The 25,063-nt window shown below is 43.8% G+C and overlaps 1 protein-coding gene across 2 annotated transcripts in view; it reads right to left on the bottom strand.

Annotated features, from left to right (window-relative positions):
* The window catches only part of EDA25 (CCAAT-binding factor), a 98,397-nt gene that overhangs the window by 58,035 nt on the left and 15,299 nt on the right, over positions 1–25,063 (bottom strand). For both annotated transcript variants that reach the window (XM_087401423.1, XM_087401424.1), the window contains exons 3-4: positions 22,993–23,112; positions 14,842–14,917 (exon numbers count right to left, since the gene is read on the bottom strand). In XM_087401423.1, coding sequence (XP_087257549.1) covers positions 14,842–14,917; positions 22,993–23,112 — 196 coding nt within the window. The remainder of the gene's footprint in view (positions 1–14,841; positions 14,918–22,992; positions 23,113–25,063) is intronic.

Below are 25,063 nucleotides of genomic sequence, written 5' to 3'. Positions count from 1 at the left end.
TCACACATATATTTTCTTCAGAATGTCTCTCAAGCAATCCTTATATGATAGTTTTGCTGCAAGGGACTTGGATGCTACTAGCCTTGAAGTGTTCTCTCACCGTTTTTGAGTTCTTTCATTGGGCTCTCCTTTGGAGTCTAATGTCATGTACATTGATTTTATGTTAATATAGTCATCTGCTTTCACCAAAAAAAAAAAAAAGTGTGTGTGTGTGGAGTGGAATCACAAACTTCTTAAACTTATGTGCATCAAATAGATGTGCAGACTACCAAAAGAATATATATTTCCATCCAAAACTATGGACACAATACAAAGAGAATAGATCCAAAGTCCCACCAGAGCGTGGTCCTTTGATCTTACCACGTACTTCTACTGAATATCTCTAGACTTGAGCCCGAGCGTATGTAGACTCTCTGTCCAGATCGCAACACCTTGCTGCCCTGAGAGACAGCCAAGGTTCAGACCTTGAGAGCTCAGTCTGCAGCACACCTTATACTCTCCTTTACCTCTAGGATGAGGCCCAAGGGAGTGCCTTCAGGCTGCTCCTGTCTGCTCCTTTTTCTGCTGAGCTGTTGGATGGTTTGTGAGGCTCTTAGCCTCCCTTTTTATAGGCCCCAAGGGCCCCTTGAAGTGGCCGACTGGAGCAGGCCTTCTGGCCGACTCAGTCTGCCCCTAAAACTGCCCCCACATGCCCTTTATCTTGGGCTGTGGGCAGTTCCTCTTGGGCTGTGTGCCCTCTGCATTTATGTGGGGGCTGGGCCCCCTTGTTTTGTGTGCCAGGTGACTTGGCTGGCCCCCCCTTTATCCCTTTCTTGCTGGCCGACTTGCAGGCCCTGATTGGCCGACTTTTAGGGCTGCTGCTAGGCCCCTCCCTTCGGCAGTTCCAAGGCCAGATGGATGGCCTGCCATGGCCACCACTACTGCTCTTCTCTCTGTCCTGCAGCACCTTCTATCTGGGCCTCCAGGCCTGCAGCAAATAGGCGCCTCTGCTCCCGGATTACCACGCCATGCTGCTGCTCCAGATCTGCCTCCTGCCAGGATAGATCAAGGGTTTGCTGCCCCTGCCATCTGCTCCTCTGTGTTCTACATTGTCTACTCTTTCTGATAGGGCATCCCAATCATCTCCTGCATAGTAGGCATGACAAATCTAGCTGTCATCTTGAAACTCATTCAATTTCCATAGGAAGGTGCCAAGCAGTTGAAAATGATGGGAATGAGGTTTTTGTCCTCTATTCACTCATAAACCACTAGAGGCTGCTCCGTAATCTCCCGAAACTTGGTGAGATGAGTGGAGAGTGCTTCTCCCTCTCTCGTCTTCAATGGGAGAAGAGGAGAGTGCATCTCCCTCTCTCTTCTTCACTGCGAGAAGAGGAGAGTGCCTCTCCCTCTCTCATTTTCCAATGAGGGAGAGGGACAGTGCATCTCGCATTCAATGAGTGGAGACGACTCTTAAGTTGCAAGACTCGGCTTATGTTGGTAACTTCAAATTTGTGTGCCAACAATTTCCCAAGTCGGAGCTGAAGTCTTTGCACTCATTCGGCGATTGATGAGAGTAAATTTCACATTGCCTATAATGGACATTTCTAGTCCGCCTTTTGTCTCTCAATCCTCAATTTTGCTGGCATTAGTGAGGGGCTTTGCTGCATGCCCTCAACTGTCTTTCATAATCCCTTGCCAATCAAGAGAATTTTCATGGTTAGGCAAAGGAAAATTTCAAAAAAAAGCAAGCCCCTCAAATGCAGATAGAGATGGAGGTGGCCGTAGCAATTGTAGGCCGTCTTCTAGTGGTTCTAGTGAGGCCCTATAGGCCATGGTATGTGCCTTGTAGGCATAAATGTAGGCACTTGTAGTGTTAGTGCCTTTTAGGCCACATAGGACACTTAGTCCTATGTGACACCTAGGACACTTAGTCCTAGGTACAAGTACCTTGTACTTCTATTGTACTTCTATTTTTCATTATCCTAGATTTGACGTGATAGACTCTATCGACTCTTTGCAACCTGCACTCTCTCCTTGCCTATCGATCCTACAATGGTATCAGAGCCACGTTTAGATTCGTCTCTTGCACCCGCTCCTCTCATCTGTACTGCTCTCTGTACTTGCACTGTACCTGTGCCGTACAACCATACGGTTCCGTACCTGCTCAGCATCGTACCTGAGATCCTACGCTGTACATGCGCCGTACCTAATCAACGTCGTACCTACTATTCACACGCTGTTGTACAACGTACCTTCACCGTACTGCCTTCCGTACCTACGTTTCAACTTCGCCGTACTGCATTCCGTACCTGCACTGACGTACAAACGTACACTCAGCTCTGTACGTGAACCACCGTACATCTATGTACATGCGTTCCGTGCAGCCACCGTACAACTCCGTACATGCGCTGTCGTACACCCTGTACACTACTCTGCATCCGTACATCCGTGCATTGTACCTGCATCCGTACATTGTACCAGATCCGTACGTTTGTACGTACACCGTACACTGAACTTGCTCCGTACATCCATACATCTACACCGTATCTGTTCCGTACAAAACAGTTGTCCGTACAGCTCGTTCTTGTCCCAAGAGTTCCGTACAAGTTCAGCACATGTGAAGTCTTTTGCAGGACATTGGCAAATTTGGGGCTTTCAATACCTTTCATCTCCTCTAGTTGCAACTTCTTGCAAGAACACTAGAGATTCGGGATTTGGTCTGCAATTTCTTTTTTATTGCAGTACATTGAGTCACATTTGCAGGACATTGAGTCACATTTTCATACATTGAGTCACTTTTGCAGGACATTGAGTCAGATTTGCATACATTGGGTCACATTTGCAAAAATTTCAGCAAAATTTGGGGCTTTTCTGCATTTGCCCTCAATAAATTTGGGGCTTTTGCCAAATTTGCTATTTTTTGCAGTGAACATTGCATGTCACAGTCACATTTGGGTCAGATCTGCATTTGCCCTTTGATTTGGGTCAGAAATTTGCAGATATTTGCTGTCATTTTTGGACAGCCAGCTTTTTGCAGTGATAGCCTTGAGGCTTTTTGGTTTTCAGGTCTTTTTCAGGGTATCACATTTGCTATGGCTGGGAACAATCAAAATTTATTTGGAGTTCTTCATGAAGATGATAAGTTGGATGGCACCCACTATCCAATGTGGTCTTATCTCATGAAACATATTCTTGTTGCAAAGCATTTGTGGAATATTGTTTCTGGGGCTGATCTGAGGCCAGCCAATGCTACAGTGGTTGCCTCTACTGCTGGTCCTTCTGCAAGGGGTACTCCTCCTGATGCCTCTTTCTCTAGCACTCCTGCTGCTGCTCGTCCAACTCAAGAACAGTCAAGATGGGATGCAAGAGATGCAAATGCACATTCATGCATTGCTTTATCATGCAAGAGAATCATTATTCCACACATCCGGTCTTAAAGGACAGCAAAGGATGCTTGGGATAAATTGGCTTCTCTCTATCAGATTTGCAATGAAGCTCGTGTTGCATATTTGAGAAGGCAATTACAGGAAGTCAGTATTAATGAAGGTGAGTCAATGGATTCATACTTGACAAAGGTCAAGGACCTCATGGAACAGCTTGCCAACATTGATGAGGTGGTGCCAAATTCACAGCTTGTCAGTACCACATTGAATGGACTGCCAGATACATATCAAGGGTTTGCTACAACCCTTAGATTAGTGGCCATGGGTAATCCAGACCACTATTCTTTTGATCAGCTAGTTACTTTGCTTTTGCAGGAAGAGCAAAGTAGAGCTAATAGACAAGCCATTATTCCTGATCATGCATTTGCTTCACAGCAGACAGGAAGAGGCAAGGCTTCCAAGCCTATGGGCAAGCCAAAATCTGCGCATAGCAGCTGCAATGCATCTAAAAATACAGCACATTAGGCAAAGAAGAAAAGATGCAACTATTGTCGCAAGCCTGGACATGACATTTCAGAATGCAGGAAGCGCATTGCTTCAGAGAAAAAGAAAGCAGGATTGACAGTTAATGCCTCTCATGCTATTGAATCCCATGAGCCAGAAGATGCTTCACATGCACATGCTCTTAAGGATGATTGGGCATGGGCTGTCCATTGCTCATTTGATCCATCCAAAGCTGATGCATTCTTTACTGCATGATGCTCAATCCTGGTACTTTGATAGTGGTGCTTCCAAGCATGTCACATCTTGCAGACAGTTGTTTCATTCTTTAGCTGATGCACCTCGAGGGGGGACTGTTAAATGCGCTAATAATGCTTCATATGCTGTAAACGGAGTTGGAGATGTGCAGCTCACATCCATTTCAAGCCATCCTGTCACTCAGACAAATGTTCTTTTTGTACCTGGCATTGAAGTCAACTTGATTTCAATTTCAGCAATTGCTACTTCAGGTTTCAGAGTGATTTTTTATGGCTACAGATGTCTAGTTTATGATCTTTGTGATGATAATGCCTTAGTTCTCACTGGCACTTTGCAAAAAGGGCTTTATCACCTTGATCATCATTCAGCTGCACTTTCTATTGAAGCATTGGCCATTTCAGATTCACAGCTTGCTGAAAGTCATCTTTGGCATGAGAGAATGGGCCATCTCAATTATAGAGCTCTTGCAAAGCTACATTCACAGCAGATGGCAAATGATGTACCTCAGACTCACACAGTTTCCAAACATGTGTGTTAGATCCGGTATAGTAAAGAATGTGTTTTTGTTAAGGATGTGTATATGGGAAGATAGATAGACTTTCATTTGCAAAATATGACAAGAAGAGAGCTAGAGATACTCTTTATCATGTGCACTCAGATCTTGTAGGGTCTATGATGTTGGGGTAAAGGCACTATGGCCACCCAAGTACAGTTAGTACACTTAAGTACAGTTAGTACTTTATTTGTTAAGTACACTAAGTACACCGTACTTAGTGTTGTAACCTTATCCTTTCATATAAAAGATTGATTGTGTGCTAGGGGAGGTACACACATATGTTTTATCCCCACACTCTTGTGTTTATCCTGCTAGTGTGTGTCGGTGTGCTCCTACTCTCCCCTTCCACAACTGGTATCAGAGCGCAGCTGCCTATTCGTGTGGGTGCCCAAACGTGGGTCTTACCAGCAGCCAGCAGCTGCTAGCGCTGCCAACGCTTCCAGCTGCCAAGGCAACCAGCAACGCCCGCAGCCAAGGCTACCAACGACGCCAGCGGCCAGCAGCCACCAGCGACGCCAGCGGCCAGCAGCCACCAGCAACGCCAGCGGCCAAAGCCACCGGCGACGCCAGCAGCCACCAGTGCCATAGGCGCCAGCAGAAGCGGCGCCACCAGCGCCATAGGCGCCACCAGCGGCGCTACCAGCGGCGCAGGCGCCAGCAACTCCGCCATCAGCGCCACAAGTGGCCACAGGTGCTTGTACTCGCCATCGCCATCGCCAGAGAGCTCGGAGACGTTCACGATGCGCAACACATCATAGAGCAGCCCGCTTCATCCGCTTCTTTTTTTTTGGTTCCTTCAGCCTTCAGTTCTTTTCTGTCCCAGCACAATTTCTGAGCTCATACTTGAGCATTGTGGGTCAGATGTATTATCAGTGAGGTAGATCTGCAGATCTATGCCTCCTATGTGAGAGAAATTCTCATTTTTTTTTGAATTGCGAAATCAAGGGGCTTTTGTAGCCACAGCCAAGCATTGGCTTATACACGCACTTGTTTGCGTATATCCTCCTCATTGGAGTTGATTTGTGCAAGGATTTGATGCATTTTATGACTTACGGGACAGTGGCAGATGCATATGAATTGGGGCTTTTGACATTTTTATGCATATCAGTGTTGGGGGAAACACCTAGATGCCTTATGTGATCAGTGGAGCTTTGGGAAAGCGGTGTATGCACTAAAATCTTCAAAAATTGGCTTCCAGTCAAGGGGCTTTTGCCTCATTCAAGTTCTAAACTGTGTAACACAGTTATAGAGGCAAGAGAAAGTCTAATTCTGACAGTTTTTGGACAGTTATACAGTCAATTTCTGTTGCTGTACTAGAAAGTACAGTCAGGTGCTGTCCGGAGTCAACTTTTGGACTGTAAACAGTCATTTTACTGAAGTTTAAAGTGCATAAAAATAGTGCTGTTTTCACTGTTACAGCAGGGACATACATTGTGTCAAATAAAGATACTGCTGTACTGTACTACAGAACATCAATTAATGCATTAAGTATTGCTGTTCTGGATCTGCAGCAGGCAGGAAACAGACAGTATTTACTGTTAAGTGGGAGAAAGTTGCAGGTCCTGTGTTCCATTGCAGGAATTAACTTTTGAGCACAACTACAAGTGCATCTGTGCACTTAGTTTGCAGGGAGTCATGCACCCAAGTGTGGGTTATATTTCTTGCTGATTGTAATGGCTTCATCCTCGGAATCTTCTCTTCTCAATATTAAAAAGTTGCAGGGTGCTGCTAACTACCCAATGTGGAAAAAGATGGTCCTGAATGTGCTAATTCTCAGGCAGTTTCATGCTCCTATTATACACAAAGGTGTGAAGCCCACTGGCACATCTGATGATGCTTGGGCACTACCTGATCTGTCAGCAAAGTCCATAATTGAATTGTCACTCCATGAGAGTTTTGTTTGGAATGTGGATGGTGAAAAAACAGCCTGGGGTGTGTGGAAAAAGCTACAGGACACATATGAGCAGCAGAGTGTAGCCACAAAGATATATTGGCTGTGCAAGTTCTTCAATCTGAAGATGAAGGAAGGGACCTCCATGGATGCACATCTCAATGAGTTTAATTCAATTGTCACTCAACTTGCAAATCAAAAATATGTGGTGGATGAGGAAACCAAGGGTATGGCACTCTTGATCTCTCTTCCTGAAAGTTGGGATACATTCACCACAGCTGTAACAAATGCAAACACTTTCATAAGTTTTTCAGATATCACAGGGCTGATTTTGCAGAAGAGCAGAAGCTGAAAGCTCAAGATGCCGTAAAGCCTAACAATGGCCTAACAATGCCTTAAATGCAAGGGGGAGAAGTCAGCAAAGAGGCAAATCTCAGGAAAGGGGAAAAGGGAGGAGCAAGTCCCGCTCCAACAAAGATGTTGAGTGCTACTACTGTGGCAAAAAGGGACATACCAAAAAGCAGTGCTTTAAACTGAAAAATGATAAGAGAGACAAAGCCAAAAACACTGATGCATCAGATGCAAAAGCAATTGTACCAGTAAGCAATGGCAACAGCAGTGTGAAGATTGAAGAGCTTCATTCTACACACGGTTATGACATGAGGGAGAGGTTCTATTTCTCTCTACTTTGGATGCTCATTCTCTCCATGCAGGAGATTTTGCAGACATGCACTCTTGGATCATTGACTCAGGTGCCTCATTCCATGTTACACCTTACAAAGAATTGTTTGTAAGATATGCAGTAGGCAGTAATGGAGTCGTTTTTCTAGGGGATAATCATGCATGCAGTATTGTTGGTGTTGGAGATGTCAGGCTTGTATTTGCTGATGGTACTCAGCTTATGCTTCACAATGTTAGGCATGTACCCGAAGTCAAGAAAAATATGATTTCTACTGGCATGTTGGATGACGAAGGTTTTGTGACCAGCTTTGGTCATGGTTTCTGGAAGGTCACCAAAGGTGCCCTGGTTGTTGCCAGAGGCTCTAAGGTTGACACAATGTATACTCTTCATGCTAAAGTATGTAATCATGCTGATATTCATGCCACCGAGCTGCCGAATATTTCTATGTGGCATAGCCGGATGGGACATATGAGCATAAGTGGAATGGAGCAATTGGCTCGCCTTGGCTACTTACCGTCTCTTAAATTTTCTAATTTAAAGTTTTGTGAGCACTGCATATATGGTAGACAGTTACAGTGTCCTCATAAAAGGAGATTAGGACATAAAGATGCTCAACTTGAGCTTGTGCATACAGACGTGTGTGAGATGCCTAGTCGTTCACTTGGAGGTGCACGGTACTTTGTCACATTTATAGATGATTCCACAAGGAAGGTGTGGGTGTATCCTCTTCGATTGAAGAGTGATGTCTTTCCAGTGTTCCAGAAATGGCTTGCTATGGTTGAGAACCAAACAGGCAGAACACCGAAGGCTTTGCGGTCAGATAACGGTGGGGAGTATATGTCTAATGCATTCAATGCATTTTGTGATGCTAGAGGTATTAAAAGAGAACTCACTGCTCCTTACAATCCAGCGCAAAATGGAACTGCAGAGCGTATGAGTAGAACCATACAGGAAAAGTCTCGCTCTATGATGTCACATGCTGCTTTACCTCATGGATTTTGAGGCTGAAGCTGTAAAAACAGCAGTACACCTCATCAATAGGTCACCAAATAAAAGACTAGATGGCAGAGTGCCAGAGGAGCTTTGGACAGGAAAACCTCCTTCCTATAAGCACTTGAGGGTCTTTGGCTGCACTGCGTACGTGCATATACGCAGAGAAGATCGCAGCAAGCTTGATCCTAAGTCTCTTAAATGCATTTTTCTTGGATATGGTGACAGTGGTGAGATGGGTTACCGCCTATGGGATCCTATGAATAAGAAGCTAATACGCAACAATGATGTCTTATTTGATGAGTCATGTATGTTTAAGGCAGCAGATAAGCCTTCTGATGCTTCAGAGGTTGACATTGATGACTCGGGACATCCTGTACAATTCAGGCAGGCTGCGAATCAGCCACAACAGCAGCGTAATCAGCCAATGCATGATGCTGCAGCAGGTCCAAATGGACAGCCCGCAGTGGCGGAAGATGTACTACGGGACATGCCACCTTTGGAAGACCTCCCAGGCATAATTCTGCAGCCTGATCTACTAGAACAGCAACCTGTTTTAGGTGAGCAGCAAGTTGGACAGCAAGACCAATGGGTCCGAAGGTCCACTCGACAAATGAAACCGCCAGACAGATTTGTTCCAGGAGCAGATTTTATTATGCTTACAAATTGTGGAGAACCTTCCTGTTACAAGGAAGCCGTGCAAATGCATGATAAAAGGCTATGGGAACTAGCCATGAAGTCTGAAATGGACAGTCTCCATAAAAATGGTACTTGGGAATTGGTGCAGTTGCCTAAGGGCATGAAATTACTGCCATGCAAGTGGGTGTATAGATTGAAAGTCACACTTGGAGCTAAGCCAAGGTATAAAGCTAGGTTGGTTGCCAAGGGCTTTAAGCAAGAGTATGGTGTCGATTTTGATGAGATCTTTTCTCCAGTGGTTAAGATGACCACACTCAGGATTGTACTTGCTTTGGTTGCATGTGAGAATTTGGAATTATGCCAAATGGATGTGAAGACAGCCTTTCTTCACGGTGATCTTCATGAGGAGATCTACATACAGCAGCCAGAAGGATTTGCAGTCAAGGGCAAGGAGTCACTTGTATGCAAGCTTAAAAAGAGCCTTTACGGGCTGAAACAGGCACCAAGGGAATGGTATAAGAAATTTGATACCTTCATGAAGTCCCAAGGTTTCAGGAGAAGTGATGACGATCACTGCTTATATACCAAAAGGGCTGCAAATGGCAGCTTAATCATTCTCATTTTATATGTGGATGACATGCTTATTGCTGGTAGAGCTCGTAAGGAGCTTGATGACCTTAAGAAAAGATTGCATGAGGCCTTTGATATGAAGGACCTTGGTGATGCAAATCACATACTGGGAATGCGGATACGGAGAGACAGGGGACAGCGTTTGTTGTATTTGTCTCAAACCGAATATATTGGCAAAGTATTGCACAGGTTTCATATGGAGGGGGGGAAGACCCTTAGTTCTCCATTGCCTCCGTATGTGAAACTCAGTGCAATGGACAGCCCACACTCAGATGCTGATAGGGCTGAAATGGCCAAGATTCCGTATGCTTCAGCTTGTGGCAGTCTCATGTATGCCATGGTTGCTACCAGACCTGATATTGCGTTTGCAGTGGGAGTGGTTAGCAGGTATATGGCAAATCCAGGCAAGAAGCATTGAAATGCAGTGAAAGGTATCATGAGATACCTGAAGGGGGCACACAGGATTTGTGCATATGCTTTGGCAAGCGAGATGCAAAGGTGCATGGTTATGTGGATTCAGATTTTGCTGGTCATCCCGATAACCGGAAGTCTACTACCGGTTATGTTTATACATTCACTGGAGGTGCAGTGTCATGGATGTCAAGGATGCAGCAGTGCATAGCCTTGTCTACCACGGAAGCTGAATATATTGCAGCTACAGAGGCATGCAAGGAGGCCTTATGGTTATCTCGGCTAGTGGGAGACTTGGGCATTACAGGTGATATTCCATTGTTGCATTGTGACAGTCAGAGTGCTATTCAGTTGGCACACAATCCTGTCTTTCATGCAAAGACAAAGCACATTGATGTGAAGTATCACTTCATCAGGGAGGTAATAGATGATAAGCTGATTCAGCTTGTCAAGATTCACACAGATGATAATCCAGCAGATCTGTTGACAAAAGGCTTGCCTGCAGAGCGGTTTGCACATTGCCGACAGTTGATGGGTATAGGTTGAGCCTCATTTATTTTTACTTGAGGGCATATTGCCTTTAAGTGGGAGGTTGTTGGGGTAAAGGCACTATGGCCACCCAAGTACAGTTAGTACACTTAAGTACAGTTAGTACTTTATTTGTTAAGTACACCGTACTTAGTGTTGTAACCTTATCCTTTCATATAAAAGGTTGATTGTGTGTTAGGGGAGGTACACACATATGTTTTATCCCCACACTCTTGTGTTTATCCTGCTAGTGTGTGTCGGTGTGCTCCTACTCTCCCCTTCCACATATGAGCATAGCTTCATTATTGGTAAGAGATATGTTCTAAGTTTCATTGACTATTCTTGGAAAATTTAGGTGTATTTTCTTAGCACAAAATCAGACACTTTTGCAAAGTTTAAAGAGGTTCAAGGCCATGGTTGAAAGGGTTACTGGAGAAAACCAGAATGTTGGGAAGTGACAGGGACATAGACATAAAGAATTCAGCATGCTTCGCAACAGGAAAAGCATCAAACAACAATTGATGACTTCCTATACTCAATAGCACAATGGAGTTGCAAAAAGGAAAAGCACACATCTCATAGAGGCAACTAGGTGTATGCTCAAAGAAATGGCATGCATAATGTGTTTTGAGCTCAAGCAAGAGGCCTAGTGTGTTGCATCTCAAACATTTTTTATGCATATGTTATGCTCATGTGCAAAAAGAGTTGAGGCAGAAATTGGATAATAAAGTCCAGCAAATGCATCTTTATTGGAAACAGCAAGCAAAGTAAAGGCTATAGGATGTACCAACTGGACTCCAAGAAAATTATACTGAACCACGATGTCAACTTCACACAGAGAGTGAGTCATTATCCTATTGCCAATTGCAGCCACAATGTAACAGTCCACAGAGAGTACAAATGCAGCACTCATGTTGCATGTTCTAAATGAGGATGAATCTCAGACATTTACACAGGCTGGCAAGCATGTGGATTGGAATAATGACATGACATGACATGGATGCCATCATGAAAAAATATGCTTGTAGGATCTAGTTGATCTTCCATCTGGGAAACATGTGGTTTGATGCAAATGGGTTTACAAAAAAGGGAGTTAAAGAAAGAAAGAAAGAAAGTTTATTAAAAGTCTTTGGAAGACCGATGGGTCTATGAGATTGTGAAAATCCTGATACAACAAACTGTGGTAGTGGGGCTACTAAACGAGCGTCCATACCAATGCAAAATGCAAAAATGCAGAATAGCAATACTAAGTCCTAAGTACAACATAGTCACGTCGATGGTCGACTATATATCAGTCTCAGCATCGTCATCAGTATCATCATCATCATCGGCAACAACCAGATATCACGATGGATGAGGAAGTGGAGGCATGAAGTCGGCAATAGAGTGCTGTCGGCCACTCAAAGGTGCGGTCCTGGCACGTCTCCTGGTCGTAGCTCTGCGTCTAACCAAGGCTACTATGACCCCTGACGGTCGGGCTCCAACTCTAAAGAAGGAGGGGATGTCCCCGAGTGTGATCTGTGTGTCAACCCTCTGTTTGAGTTGTCAGGTCACAAGCTTCGGGTCACGATCATGTCGAGGCCTCGTCTCGTGGGGGTCCATGTGATCTAGCTAAAAGTACTCCGTGATAGAGCTCTGAGAGGGATCAACCAAGGAAGAAGTATGCTCCTGTCTCCGTGCTCGAAGTATCCTCTCGCGGAGTCTAAGTGCCTCATGAATGAAACCTGCCAAACACCGCTGGTCTGGGTAGGAGAGGAAACAGGCCAAAATCCCGTAACTATCCCTGAAGAGGCAGTGGAAACGCCCTCGGATCTCATAGTACACAGGACATCTGAAGATGAAATGCTCCTCTGTCTCAACCTCCAGCATGTCACACAGTGTGCATATGTGCCTCTCCTTGGGTAGTCGCTCTGCTCTGCCACTTATTGATAAGTACCAGAGAAGGTTGGTTGCCAAGGGATACTCCCATGAAGAATTTTGCACAAGTTTGCAAGTCAACCATGTTAGGACAGCACTTTCCATGGTAGCGCACTTCTCATGGTGGGTTTACAAAAAGGTAGTTAAAGTAGATGGGTCCATGATAAGTGCAATGGAAGGCTGGTTGCCAAGGGATAGTCCAGTTTAAAGGAGGTAGATTTCACTGAGACTTTTGCATCAGTTGCAAAGGCTGCTGCTAGTAGGACACTACCTTTTATAGTAGCACGCTTCTTATCGCCCTTTTGGCAAATGGATGTCAAACCCTGCATTTATTGAATGGAAACTTTTATGAGGAGATATATGGAGTAGCCAGTTGGGTTGTGCAGAAGGGACAAGAAGACAAGGTATGCAACCTCAGAACATTGTTCTATGATCTAAAGCAAGCACCTCGGTCATGGTATACAAAGGTTGATGCCTTTTTCCAAACATTTGACATGCAGAAGGCCCCGTCAGTCCCCAATCTTTCTGTATTGCAGAAAACCGATAGCATCATCCTTGTCATAATATACATTAATGATCTTATCATTACAAGAAATGATGACACTCTTGTCAACCTGTCATAATATACATTAATGATCTTATCATTACAAGAAATGATGACACTCTTGTCAACCAGCTGAACGCTGCACATTGTAGGCAGTTGGATATGACAATTTGAGGCATTTGCACTATTTCTTGGACGTAGAAGTATGGTAGCAGAAGGACGGTATATGTGTGAGCTAGGCAAAGTATGCTCTGGGCTTACTAGAAAAGTTTCCCATGCAAGACAGCTAGCCAATTTCTATACCCATGGAAGCAGGACTGAAATTGGATGCAGATTTTGAGCAGCCAGATGTGGATGCCAATCTTTATAACATGGCACATTCCAAAGCCAACCATTGGAATTCAACGAAAAGAATCCTCATGTAAATCCTCATGTACAAGAAGAGCACTTCGTGATTTTAAATGGCAGATCCAAAACCCTACAGCAGCAAGGGTATTGTGATAGTGATTGGCAGTATCAATGGCCACTACCGCAGCATTGTGTGACGCAACTTTGCGACAAAGGTTGTTTGGTGATCTTGGCATAACAGAAAAAGCTTCAGTTCCCATTAGTTGTGATGATCAATCTTGCATTGCTTTAGCCTTTGGCCACAAATCCTGTGGATGAATGCTAGAATCAACCACATCCAAATCAAGTACCGCTTCTGTCACGGGGGCGTGAAATTATAAGTACTTTAATGTACTACAAGAGTGTGACAACTTTGGTTTTAAAAGTCCAAGCGTGGGCTTAATAATGTGTAATTAAACGCGGCATGGTGCCTAGCACATAAGCGTAATTAATCCCTAGGCCCAAAGGCATTCCAAGAATTAAAAGAGTGGTTGTTGGGAAATGATGACATGGCATTTTTAATGGGCCCCCTAGAGGGCCATGTACCTTCAATGGCCCCCTAGAGTTCCAGGTGGCTCTAGTGCCTTCTACATGCTCCTTTGCCATTCCTGGACCTTCTGGGCCTTCTAAACTTCACATGTGTGGTTTTCTCTCTCATCTTCTCCCTTTGTTGAGATTTTGGACTGGTTTTTCAGCCTCCATCTGAATTCCGTTTTTCTTCATAACTCCTCACCCATTTGGATTCCTCGACTTCCGTTTGGCCCGATGGCTTCCCCTCTGCCTCCCCTTCGCAGTGATATGCTTTTCCCTTCGTGCGTTTGGTAGAACGAGCTCAGCTGAGCACTTCTTTTGCTGGTTGAATTTGCAAAAGTGGCTTTTTCTGAACCTTTTTGCTTCTACAGCCTCCTGGGCCTCTCCTCTTGCAAAGCTACAGCTTTCTGTTGAATTTCGAGTGGTCCCACGCGCTGGTTGACTGATTTTTCTCAGTTTTGGAGGACTTTCCGGCGATGAAACTTCTCCAAAACCTTCTCAATGCATTCCTCTCTCAAGCACGCTTCTTTTGAGCCCAAGAACTCCCACTTTTGCGCGACAGGAGTGCTTCTTTTCGCATTTTTCAGTGGAATTCTTGCTGGTCGGCTCTGGTAAATGCTCTTTCTTCATGCCTTTGCACTCCTCTTTGGCTGAGAATGCAATTGGGCATTGGCTACTATGTCCTCTTGGCAATGGAGGACTTGGTTTGAGTTTTCAGGGGTTGGTGAGTTGTGATTTTGCTGCTGCAATTTTGCCATAAGCTATTGGTTGGCCTCCTGTGACGCCTCTTTCTTGGTTCACAGATGCCCAGGCAATGCTACATGAGTCATTCTTTGGTTAAGTACTTTAATGATTTTATTTTGGAGCTTTGAAAATCATCATGTTTTCACAGAAACGTGCTTGAATTGTAGAGTCAATCTAAAATTATCGGCAGTATTCTAACTCCCCAAATTTTCAAATTTCATTTACTTTTTAAGAATTCATTGCAAACAACTGGCAGGCTCACGAAGTTACCTTTAGAGCCTTTTCTTTCAGGAAAGGAAGTTTATCTTTTGATGCCTCCTCCATTGAGGCAACAAACTGCTCATACCTGCCAGTAAAACAGATTCCATCAGCAGCGAAAAGCATCCACCAATTTCCCTCCACCTAATTAATCGCATTTTAGGAAACTCATCATGGACACTCTGCTACTCAAAAATATATACTCCGAAAGCAGCACAAGGATACTACATGCATTATGTTTGTGACCACACTGATCTTCATTATAATAATACTATATTTGTGAATGTCTTCATTTCCACAAAACAACCATAGAAATGTGCTAAGAAAAACCAACTAAGTAGAGGCAATACACCATAACAAGCATCATGGTTATAATTTTGCATTTTCTTGTGCATGCCAAACAAGACTACCTAAATACAACATTTTAGTGCTCTCATGATCAAGACTAAAATATTTTGCATGTATAAGCTTTGTTCAAAAACCATAGCACTAACTAAATCATGAGACTAGATCCTGTAACTAAGTTAAAACAAGGCACTGGTTTCTCCAATAACTCCCCTTCAAATGCAACCATAATAGACCCCTTGCTTGTGCATATATGACCCACTATAGAAAAAAAATCTTATAAAAAGATGGAGTCACTCTTTTTGCATGAAGTAGAGAAGTCCAACCTTGATACTTGTTCCCTTTATCACCAAAGACCCTCAGTTACCTTTTCCACAGATTCTTAGCCCGCTCAAAGATTCTTACATGACATTGTTTTCAAAGAAAACACACCCACGAGGATTCTCCATCCAATCCACTCATCAACCTCAATATACTACTCACCAGCTAGGATTGCTGGTTGTAGGCCAATATATAGGCTGGATGTTCCAGTGAACCAGCTGCCTAAAATAGTCTTCTGGGAGATATAGATCGCTGCTACCTTAAAGCAGAACCTAGCTCTTTTTTGGCCAAAGTTAAACTTACAGTTAGCTTTTGGAGCCTTTTAGTTTTTTAGAAACACTTTTTCAGATGGCTAAACTACTCTATACAACAAGTCAACCTTCTGGAACTGAAATCCGCCCTTTTTTATTAGGTCTTTACTAATTGCTTAGATACACTTCATGCATGCTGCATGCAACTCTCTGCATGCTTGAAAAGCTTACTGCATGCAAACCATGCAACTCAATAAGACTTGTTGCATGCTTACATCTACACCCGCATTACTTTAACCTAGCATGCTATGCATGCAAACTGCATGAACCTCACACACCCTACTGAGACTGCCCCCAGTTTACATGCAATACATGCAGCTCGTGCAGCCACAATATACTGCTGCATGATTGCATGCTTCTCTTGCACACTGCATGCAGCCATAAATTAGAATGTGAACTGAAACTTGCTAGCATGTCCCTATTTTTAGGCAGCAGCCTTAAAACGGGCAGATGCTGCAAATTTCTTGTCATTCAAGGCCTCCAACTGAAGCCCAACATTGTGCATCCATGCAACTCCTTCTACTGAAGCCTAACAGCAGCCCTACCTGCATGCAAGTCTCACACTGCATGCTCCCCAAAGATAGGCGACCCACACCAAAAGGCATCAGCAAAATAGTATGAGCTCTCTCTACTATGCAGTTTTTACTCGCACGAAAAGCTTTTCTCTAATCACACTACGGCAACGTTCCAACTCCTCGGAATAGAGTGCTTGCAGAACTCCCTACCACAAGCTGAAGGTTCATTGCTAAATTCATAGGCTGCTCAACCCTCAAAATAGATCCAACTATCTTAATGAAATTCGAATTGCCCTATGGTGCTCCAAAAACCCAAAATCAGCTTTACCGTGAGCACAAAGTTTCCTCCACAACTATGTTTGTCGAACTAGGATTTTCTCAATCCTCTTCTAGCTATTTCTGCTAGGAACATGTGCTTCCTACACAAGGATAAACACACCTAAGGCAATTTATGGTTTTGCCAAAGCAACAGGATTCAAACAGCTCGAAGCTGCCTTTAATACCAAATGAAATAGCTCAAGTCACTTTCGACCTCAGTAGGGTAACAACTCCAAACCCGCAGGACAATCCCGCAAACCAACCCATAGGGGTTCGATGTAAACTACTCGGTGCTTTCTATCAATTCAAACAACGGATTTTGCAGAGGCGTTTGAATGAAATGATTGCAAGTTGTCAAACACATATACTTGAACTTAAGAGATTGCAATTGAGCTGGAATTAAGACTTATACAGCTTAAACACAAAGTGCCATCATTGGAAATTGCAATATGATTGAGGGGCCAAGACGGCCCCCCCCCCTTATCCAGGCTCACTTTATTCTTGAAAATGGAGATACAAGACCAAGGTGCAATGCACCTTCCAAACTGATGAACTCAGTGAAAACTTACGACCTAGATACAAGACTCAAGACCATATGTACAAGGTAGACAACAAAAAGGAGGACTCCAAGCTCACGTTTCAACTCTTGGCTTGCCCAATCCACAAGGAAGAAGCCTGCAACAATCACCACTTACATCCAACATTAGAGGCAAGCACTAGTTTCTCGAAAGATAGTAGAAACAACATGAAATAGTGCTGTAAATGAGATAAACTTGACAATACAGACTCCCTTCGTGACTTAACCCTTTTGTAGATGAAGTCCTTGATGCCTCTGAAGCTATCTTGGGTGAGGAGAGTGTGGAAATGGGGCTAGAATGAAAACAGCTTAGAAAAAAACAGCCTGTAGGCTAGAGAGAGAAAGCCTTTATGGAGTGATAGCTGTAGAGAGAGAGTGCCAATTTTGATCCCAAGGGAGGGTATGTAAGAGAGGAGCTACTGCTGTTCCAGAGGTGCAGAGAAAGGCAGATTTCTGCAAGGGGAAGGGGCTGGAACAGTAGAGAGAGAAATTCTGCAGTAGAGAGGGAAAGACTGCAGCAAGAGAGAGAAAGGGGTTGTGGCTGCTCCAGGCTAGGAGAAGGAGAGAGGATGATGTTGCTGTTCCAGAAGAGCTGAGAGGGAGCAGATTTCTGGAGAGGTGGGGCTGGAACTGTAGAGAGAAAGTGTGCTGCTGTAGAGAGAGAAAGTGTTGCTGAGGTGAGAGAATGGCCTGGGGAGAAGCTGGCTGCACCCAAGGAGCCGGAGAGGTTCTGCTGCATCAACCAAAAGGACGGAGAAGAAAAGTGACCAACCTATGTATACTACAGGCGTTGGTACAGTTTGGGCAAGATTTCTACTTGGATCTACACATCTAGTTATATATTCAGTTGGCTATCATCTCAGTCTTCACTCTCCTACTTCTGAGGTGTCTTCTATCTATATGTGTGCAAATGCTGAAGTGAGATAACTTTGGTGATAGTATCCTGGCATATCTTCCGCATTAGTATGTTCATAGTTGGTCATGCAAGGTCATTGTAGTAAGCAAACATAGGTTATGCATGTGTGAAAGGAACGCGCATCATCATGGTTCAGGTAATGACATGCTTAGAGGGGCGTTCTCCAACAATTTCTCCACGTAGTCTTGGATGCCAAGTTCCAACTGTGTGACCATTTGGTCCGACACTCTTGTTGGACTTCCACCTGCCATATTAACCATATACCTAGATCAATCCACGAACATACCCAAACTCATCCACTAAAAACATAACATAGTGCAGTTTAAATCTCATGATAGTCACACACAAGATTGAAAACCATAAACTCCATCATCCATAGCAGGGACTAGCTACTATGACATCCCCACTGACGTCATCAACGCCCAACAGTGGGTGTAGACCATAGTATAAAAATATGCTCTCACACATACAAATCCACACACCCACACATACTCGAGCATCCATTTATACAAAGTCTTCGTACTGAGTTTCTATCGGCACTCCGGAGGTGAAGGGCAGACTCAACCATGATGAAGGCTAGCACTAAAGGAGAAGGCTAATCAAAAGGTAGTCCAAAATCTCTTCATTCAAGCTACAACTGCTTGTGAAGTCTAAACATTTTCATTTTAGTCTCTCCCCAACGAGCATCTAAATCTAAATCTAGTTGATAGGGCAACGCACCATTTAAGATAGAAAGAATTATCACAATACCAGCAGGCCGCAACTTGGACGAAAACTTCACAAGGTGAAATTTGCATGTCCGCTAATACGGCAGAAGCATATACCTAGATGAATCCAGGAACATTCCCAAACTCATCCTCTAAAAACACAACATAGTGCAGTTTCAATCTCATGATAGTCACTCACAAGGTTGAAAACCATAAACTCCATCATGCATAGCACGGACTAGCTACTATGACATCCCCACTGACGTCATCAGTGCCCAACAGTGGGTGTAGACCATAGTATAAAAATATGCTCTCACACATACAAATCCACACACCCACACATACTTGAGCATCCATTTATACAAAGTCTTCGTACTGAGTTTCTGTCGGCACTCCGGAGGTGAAGGGCAGACTCAGCCATGATGAAGGCTAGCACTAAAGGAGAAGGCTAATCAAAAGGTAGTCCAAAATCTCTTCATTCAAGCTACAACTGCTTGTGAAGTCTAAACATTTTCATTTTAGTCTCTCCCCAACGAGCATCTAAATCTAAATCTAGCTGACAGGACAACGCACTATTTAAGATAGAAAGAATTATCACAATACCAGCAGGCAGCAACTTGGACGAAAACTTCACAAGGTGAAATTCGCATGTCCCCTAATACGGCAGAAGCATATACCTAGATGAATCCAGGAACATTCCCAAACTCATCCTCTAAAAACACAACATAGTGCAGTTTCAATCTCATGATATCAAGTCACTCACAAGGTTGAAAACCATAAACTCCATCATGCATAGCAAGGACTAGCTACTATGACATCCCCACTGACGTCATCAGCGCCCAACAGTGGGTGTAGACCATAGTATAAAAATATGCTCTCACACATACAAATCCACACACCCACACATACTTGAGCATCCATTTATACAAAGTCTTCGTACTGAGTTTCTGTCGGCACTCCGGAGGTGAAGGGCAGACTCAGCCATGATGAAGGCTAGCACTAAAGGAGAAGGCTAATCAAAAGGTAGTCCAAAATCTCTTCATTCAAGCTACAACTGCTTGTGAAGTCTAAACATTTTCATTTTAGTCTCTCCCCAACGAGCATCTAAATCTAAATCTAGTTGATAGGGAAACGCACCATTTAAGATAGAAAGAATTATCACAATACCAGCAGACCGCAACTTCGACGAAAACTTCACAAGGTGAAATTTGCATGTCCGCTAATACGGCAGAAGCATAAACCTAGATGAATCCAAGAACATTCCCAAACTCATCCTCTAAAAACACAACATAGTGCAGTTTCAATCTCATGATAGTCACTCACAAGGTTGAAAACCATAAACTCCATCATGCATAGTAGGGACTAGCTACTACCCATTGACGTCATCACCGCCCAACAATGGGTGTAGACCATAGTATAAAAAAATGCTCTCACACATGCAAATCCACACACCCACATATACTTGAGCATCCATTTATACAAAGTCTTCGTACCGAGTTTCTGTCGCCACTCCGGAGGTAAAGGGCAAACTCAGCCATGATGAAGGCTAGCACTAAAGGAGAAGGCTAATCAAAAGGTAGTCCAAAATCTCTTCATTCAAGCTACAACTGCTTGTGAAGTCTAAACATTTTCATTTTAGTCTCTCCCCAGCGAGCATCTAAATCTAAATATAGCTGATAGGGCAACGCACCATTTAAGATAGAAAGAATTATCACAATACCAGCAAGCCGCAACTTGGACAAAAACTTCACAAGGTGTAATTTGCATGTCCGCTAATACAGCAGAAGCATATACCTAAATGAATCCAGGAACATTCCCAAACTCATCCTCTAAAAACACAACATAGTGCAGTTTCAATCTCATGATAGTCACTCACAAGGTTGAAAACCATAAACTCCACCATGCATAGCAGGGACTAGCTACTATGAGATCCCCACTGACGTCATCAGCGCCCAACAGTGGGTGTAGACCTTAGTATAAAAATATGCTCTCACACATACAAATCCACACACCCACACATACTTGAGCATCCATTTATACAAAGTCTTCGTACTGAGTTTCTGTCGGCACTCCGGAGGTGAAGGGCAGACTCAGCCATGATGAAGGCTAGCACTAAAGGAGAAGGCTAATCAAAACATAGTGCAGTTTCAATCTCATGATAGTCACTCACAAGGTTGAAAACCATAAACTCCATCATGCATAGCACGGACTAGCTACTATGACATCCCCACTGACGTCATCAGCGCCCAACAGTGGGTGTAGACCATAGTATAAAAATATGCTCTCACACATACAAATCCACACACCCACACATACTCGAGCATCCATTTATACAAAGTCTTCGTACTGAGTTTTTGTCGGCACTCCGGAGTTGAAGGGCAGACTCAGCCATGATGAAGGCTAGCACTAAAGGAGAAGGCTAATCAAAAGGTAGTCCAAAATCTCTTCATTCAACCTACAACTGCTTGTCAGTCTCTCCCCAACGAGCATCTAAATCTAAATCTAGCTGATAGGGCAACGCACCATTTAAGATAGAAAGAATTATCACAATACCAACAGGCCGCAACTTGGACGAAAACTTCACAAGGTGAAATTTGCATGTCCACTAATACGGCAGAAGCATATACCTAGATGAATCCAGGAACATTCCCAAACTCATCCTCTAAAAACACAACATAGTGCAGTTTCAATCTCATGATAGTCACTCACAAGGTTGAAAACCATAAACTCCATCATGCAGAGCAGGGACTAGCTACTATGACATCCCCACTGACGTCATCAGCGCCCAACAGTGGGTGTAGACCATAGTATAAAAATATGCTCTCACACATACAAATCCACACACCCACACATACTCGAGCATCCATTTATACAAAGTCTTCTTACTGAGTTTCTGTCGACACTCCGGAGGTGAAGGGCAGATTCAGCCATGATAAAGGCTAGCAGGCATAGTCAGATGGACCGCTTTTAAGTTTCAGTCCTCTTTTTTCTTGGCAAACAAGTGAACAACTATTAAATATGACCAAAACACTTTGAAACAAAAAATCCTGTGAAAAAAAAAAAGCCTCTAGTGGAGAAAAGGTGAGGCTAACATATCTGATCCAGGGAGTGAACGTGCCATGAGGGCCCTGTGGCAGTGTGAATCAAAAACCATGGTTCCCCTCTCATGAAGGCCACTCTCTTGGCCTCAGCTATGCGTGATGAGCCTAAACTCTGCTCCAAGTGGCCAAGAGGGCGTGTAATATCCCACCAAATCACTGAGAGTGACCGAGAAGCAAAGGTCTGGGTCCCATCAAAGGCCTCTGTGCATCTGGTTCTCAAATCTCCCAAGCGGTGAGACTGGCGATGATAAGTTTCAGTCTTATCCCTAATGGGATGCATAAAGGTCAATAGACTCATAAAGCACATTCAAATAAACTACAAGGCATTACTTGTCATCACAAACACTTGTCATACCTTTCTCATTCCATCACAAACCTTATATGAATTTGCAAAACAGTTTGTAAAAGAGAGCCCAAGCTCACACTCAAGCTTGTACATAATGCATTGACAATTACCTTCGCAATAATAGCGCCTAAAGAAAGAGTCCAAAGCTTTTCCAGAGTGAATACTAAGACTTACCACATGAGCCAAAGATAGAAGATCCTTTTCAGCAGATATTTTTGGCAGAAGTGTGTGCTAACTACTTGCTAGGCAATCCCTTTGTGAGAAGATCTTTACTATTGAATATTCCTTAAATCTGAAGTTTAAATTGTCTACTATAGAGACTCCAACTCGACAATAGCACATTGGCTATGCTCTGCATGCCCCTGTTTACAGCACAGTGGCATGGACTCATCCATTGCCTTACAATATGAATCTTTCAGGCAATCTCAGCTTATGACGTGAAAAAGAGTTGTAACACCATGAGAGATGGCATTATCCCAAGAAAATTCAACTCTTGCAGTTCTTCTCACAACTGATGCATGCTCCCAAACACAAAATAAATGTCTACCTTTGCAGGGGAAAGCTATTCTTGTAAAGCAAGTAATCTTTCTGTTATCTTTCCTTCTTTTTTCTTTGTGGGAGCCCAGGGGCAGGTTTGTTTTCGTTTATCATAAGAGACTGAATACTTTTAGACCAGATCAACTTCACGCTTGGAAAATCATCTCACCTGTATTTCAAGCAATCTTCCCAATACCATAACAATAATAATCCATCCCCATCTTGCACAGCTTGTTGTGCTAGCAGAGGCTGTTGTGTTAGATGCTGAAGCTTTCTACCTGGCAACAAACTGTCAGACAGAAGCACTCAGATACTGCGATTTGGTCATATCATCACTTTATCATGCATTTCACCCAATTGTGTTGAATTTAAAATTTCAGAAATTAAAACATCCGACATTAAGAGTATGCAAGCTGCCAACGTCTAAACTTGACAATAGACTAATAACTATCCTTTTTCTTTCTTACCTTGAATTGGGACTTCCATTAAGATAAAAGAGTCGCAGCAACTGCCGCTCCTCTCCCTCCTGCTTGACTTGCTCCCTCTGTTTCTGTCTCTTGCGCCCCCCCTTGTTATCACCTTCCTCCCTAGCATTGCCGCCCTCTTTCTCACCCATTTCTGCCCTCCTTCTCAGTCCCCCTCCCCACCACCCGTTTCTGCCACGCACATTCCTTGCCTCCAGTTTCTGCCTGTCGCACTCCTAGCCGCTATGTACTCCTTACCCCCTCCAGCCATACGACATGTACATCGCCTGTACACCCTGTACGGATGCCGAAACAGAGTCATACACCCATCCCCCTCTTCCCCTGCTCCTTCTCAACCCTCAACCCTTCCCCTACCCTAGCACCTCCTCGTTCTGTCCCTTCCATCCCTCCCTTTCCCTTGCTTGTAGGTTTCCCTTAGTTCTTCCTCAAGTTTGTGACAGCAATGTATTTTTCATCCTCAGTTTCAACCATTTCAAGATCAGCAAATGACTTTACCCTTTTTCCACCTCACAGACCACGGGAACCTATGTTTTCTCAAAAGATGAGTAGCATCATTTACAAAACAATGTGGAAGACGAAAACTTCAAGACACACTTTGCTCACATTCATGGCTCCCAACCCTCACGAAGTCAAGCTCGTGATTGGATATTCACCTTACAAGTGTGTCAGGCTAGCCTTCTCCTCCAAGATGGTGTTCTTATCTCCTTATACTTTGGGTTTCAACCCAGTAGGCGGATCACGTCTTTGTTCATTAGGTTTCCCAGCCTTCCACAGGTTTATTCCCTACCATTGGAACTTCTTTCAAAGTGGTCATACAGGTTTCTCCTCTCCCCAGTTTACCTTCTTCAGCAGCAGAGGCAGTTAGGTCTAATAGAGTCCCTTGTGTAGGGTCATTGTTTCTAGCCTGACATCTTTGATGATCATACTTCAGCAACCAAATGGGTCCCTTTTTCAACAAAGGATTGAGATTACTAGTCGTCAAGATCAGACTCTTTGTGCATTTTGCTCGAGATTGCCCAAAGAAGAGAAAGATGTCCAAGAAGAAAAGAAAGAATAGCTCTCCCTCTTGACAAGATCCTTCTTTGGCTATTGCTCCTCCTCGTCAAAGATGGAGGGTGCAACAAAGAGGGGGAGGGGCCCAATGTAGGAGGCTAGAGCATACAGCCGTGGGTTGTATTGCTGCTTTGTGGAGTTCCGCAAAGCACATGCAGAAGTTGCAGACACTGGGATTACTGTCAAAGGTTATCTGGGGGATTATTGTTCTATATGAGAGAGAGGTTGGTCAGCACGATTGGTGTTAAGCAGGGGCCCGTTATCCCCAACACTTTTTGGGCTGCATATTAATGGGCTATCACAGCAGTTTGTGGACAGAGGGGGAGGCAAGGGGTCATCCCTTTCTGGTCTATACATAGCCCTAATGGTTTATGCAGATGATGCAGTGTTGATCTCTGACATTCAACAGATTTACAGCAACATATGGATTCACTAGAGGATTTCTGCACACGGGCTTGACTGTGAATCTTAGCAAGACTAAGTTCATGGTCTGTCACACTTCAAGTCAGGTGAGACAGGACACAACTATTATGTACTGTGGCAGCCAGGCAGAGGTGACAATCTCATAGGCAGTTTTGGGGACTAATCTCACTGGTACAAGCAGCACACGATAGATTGACTCTAATACACGCAGCAGAGGCACTACTTGAAAGACAATGTCACTAGACACACTTCCAAGAGCCTCGCACGAAGGGATGGCTA

The sequence above is a fragment of the Dipteris shenzhenensis genome, chromosome 30 (genome assembly GCF_047967505.1).
Source record: "Dipteris shenzhenensis isolate YYH24624 ecotype China chromosome 30, Dip_SZ_1.0, whole genome shotgun sequence".
Lineage (NCBI taxonomy): Eukaryota > Viridiplantae > Streptophyta > Polypodiopsida > Gleicheniales > Dipteridaceae > Dipteris > Dipteris shenzhenensis.
This window is presented reverse-complemented; position numbering and strand designations above follow the sequence as displayed.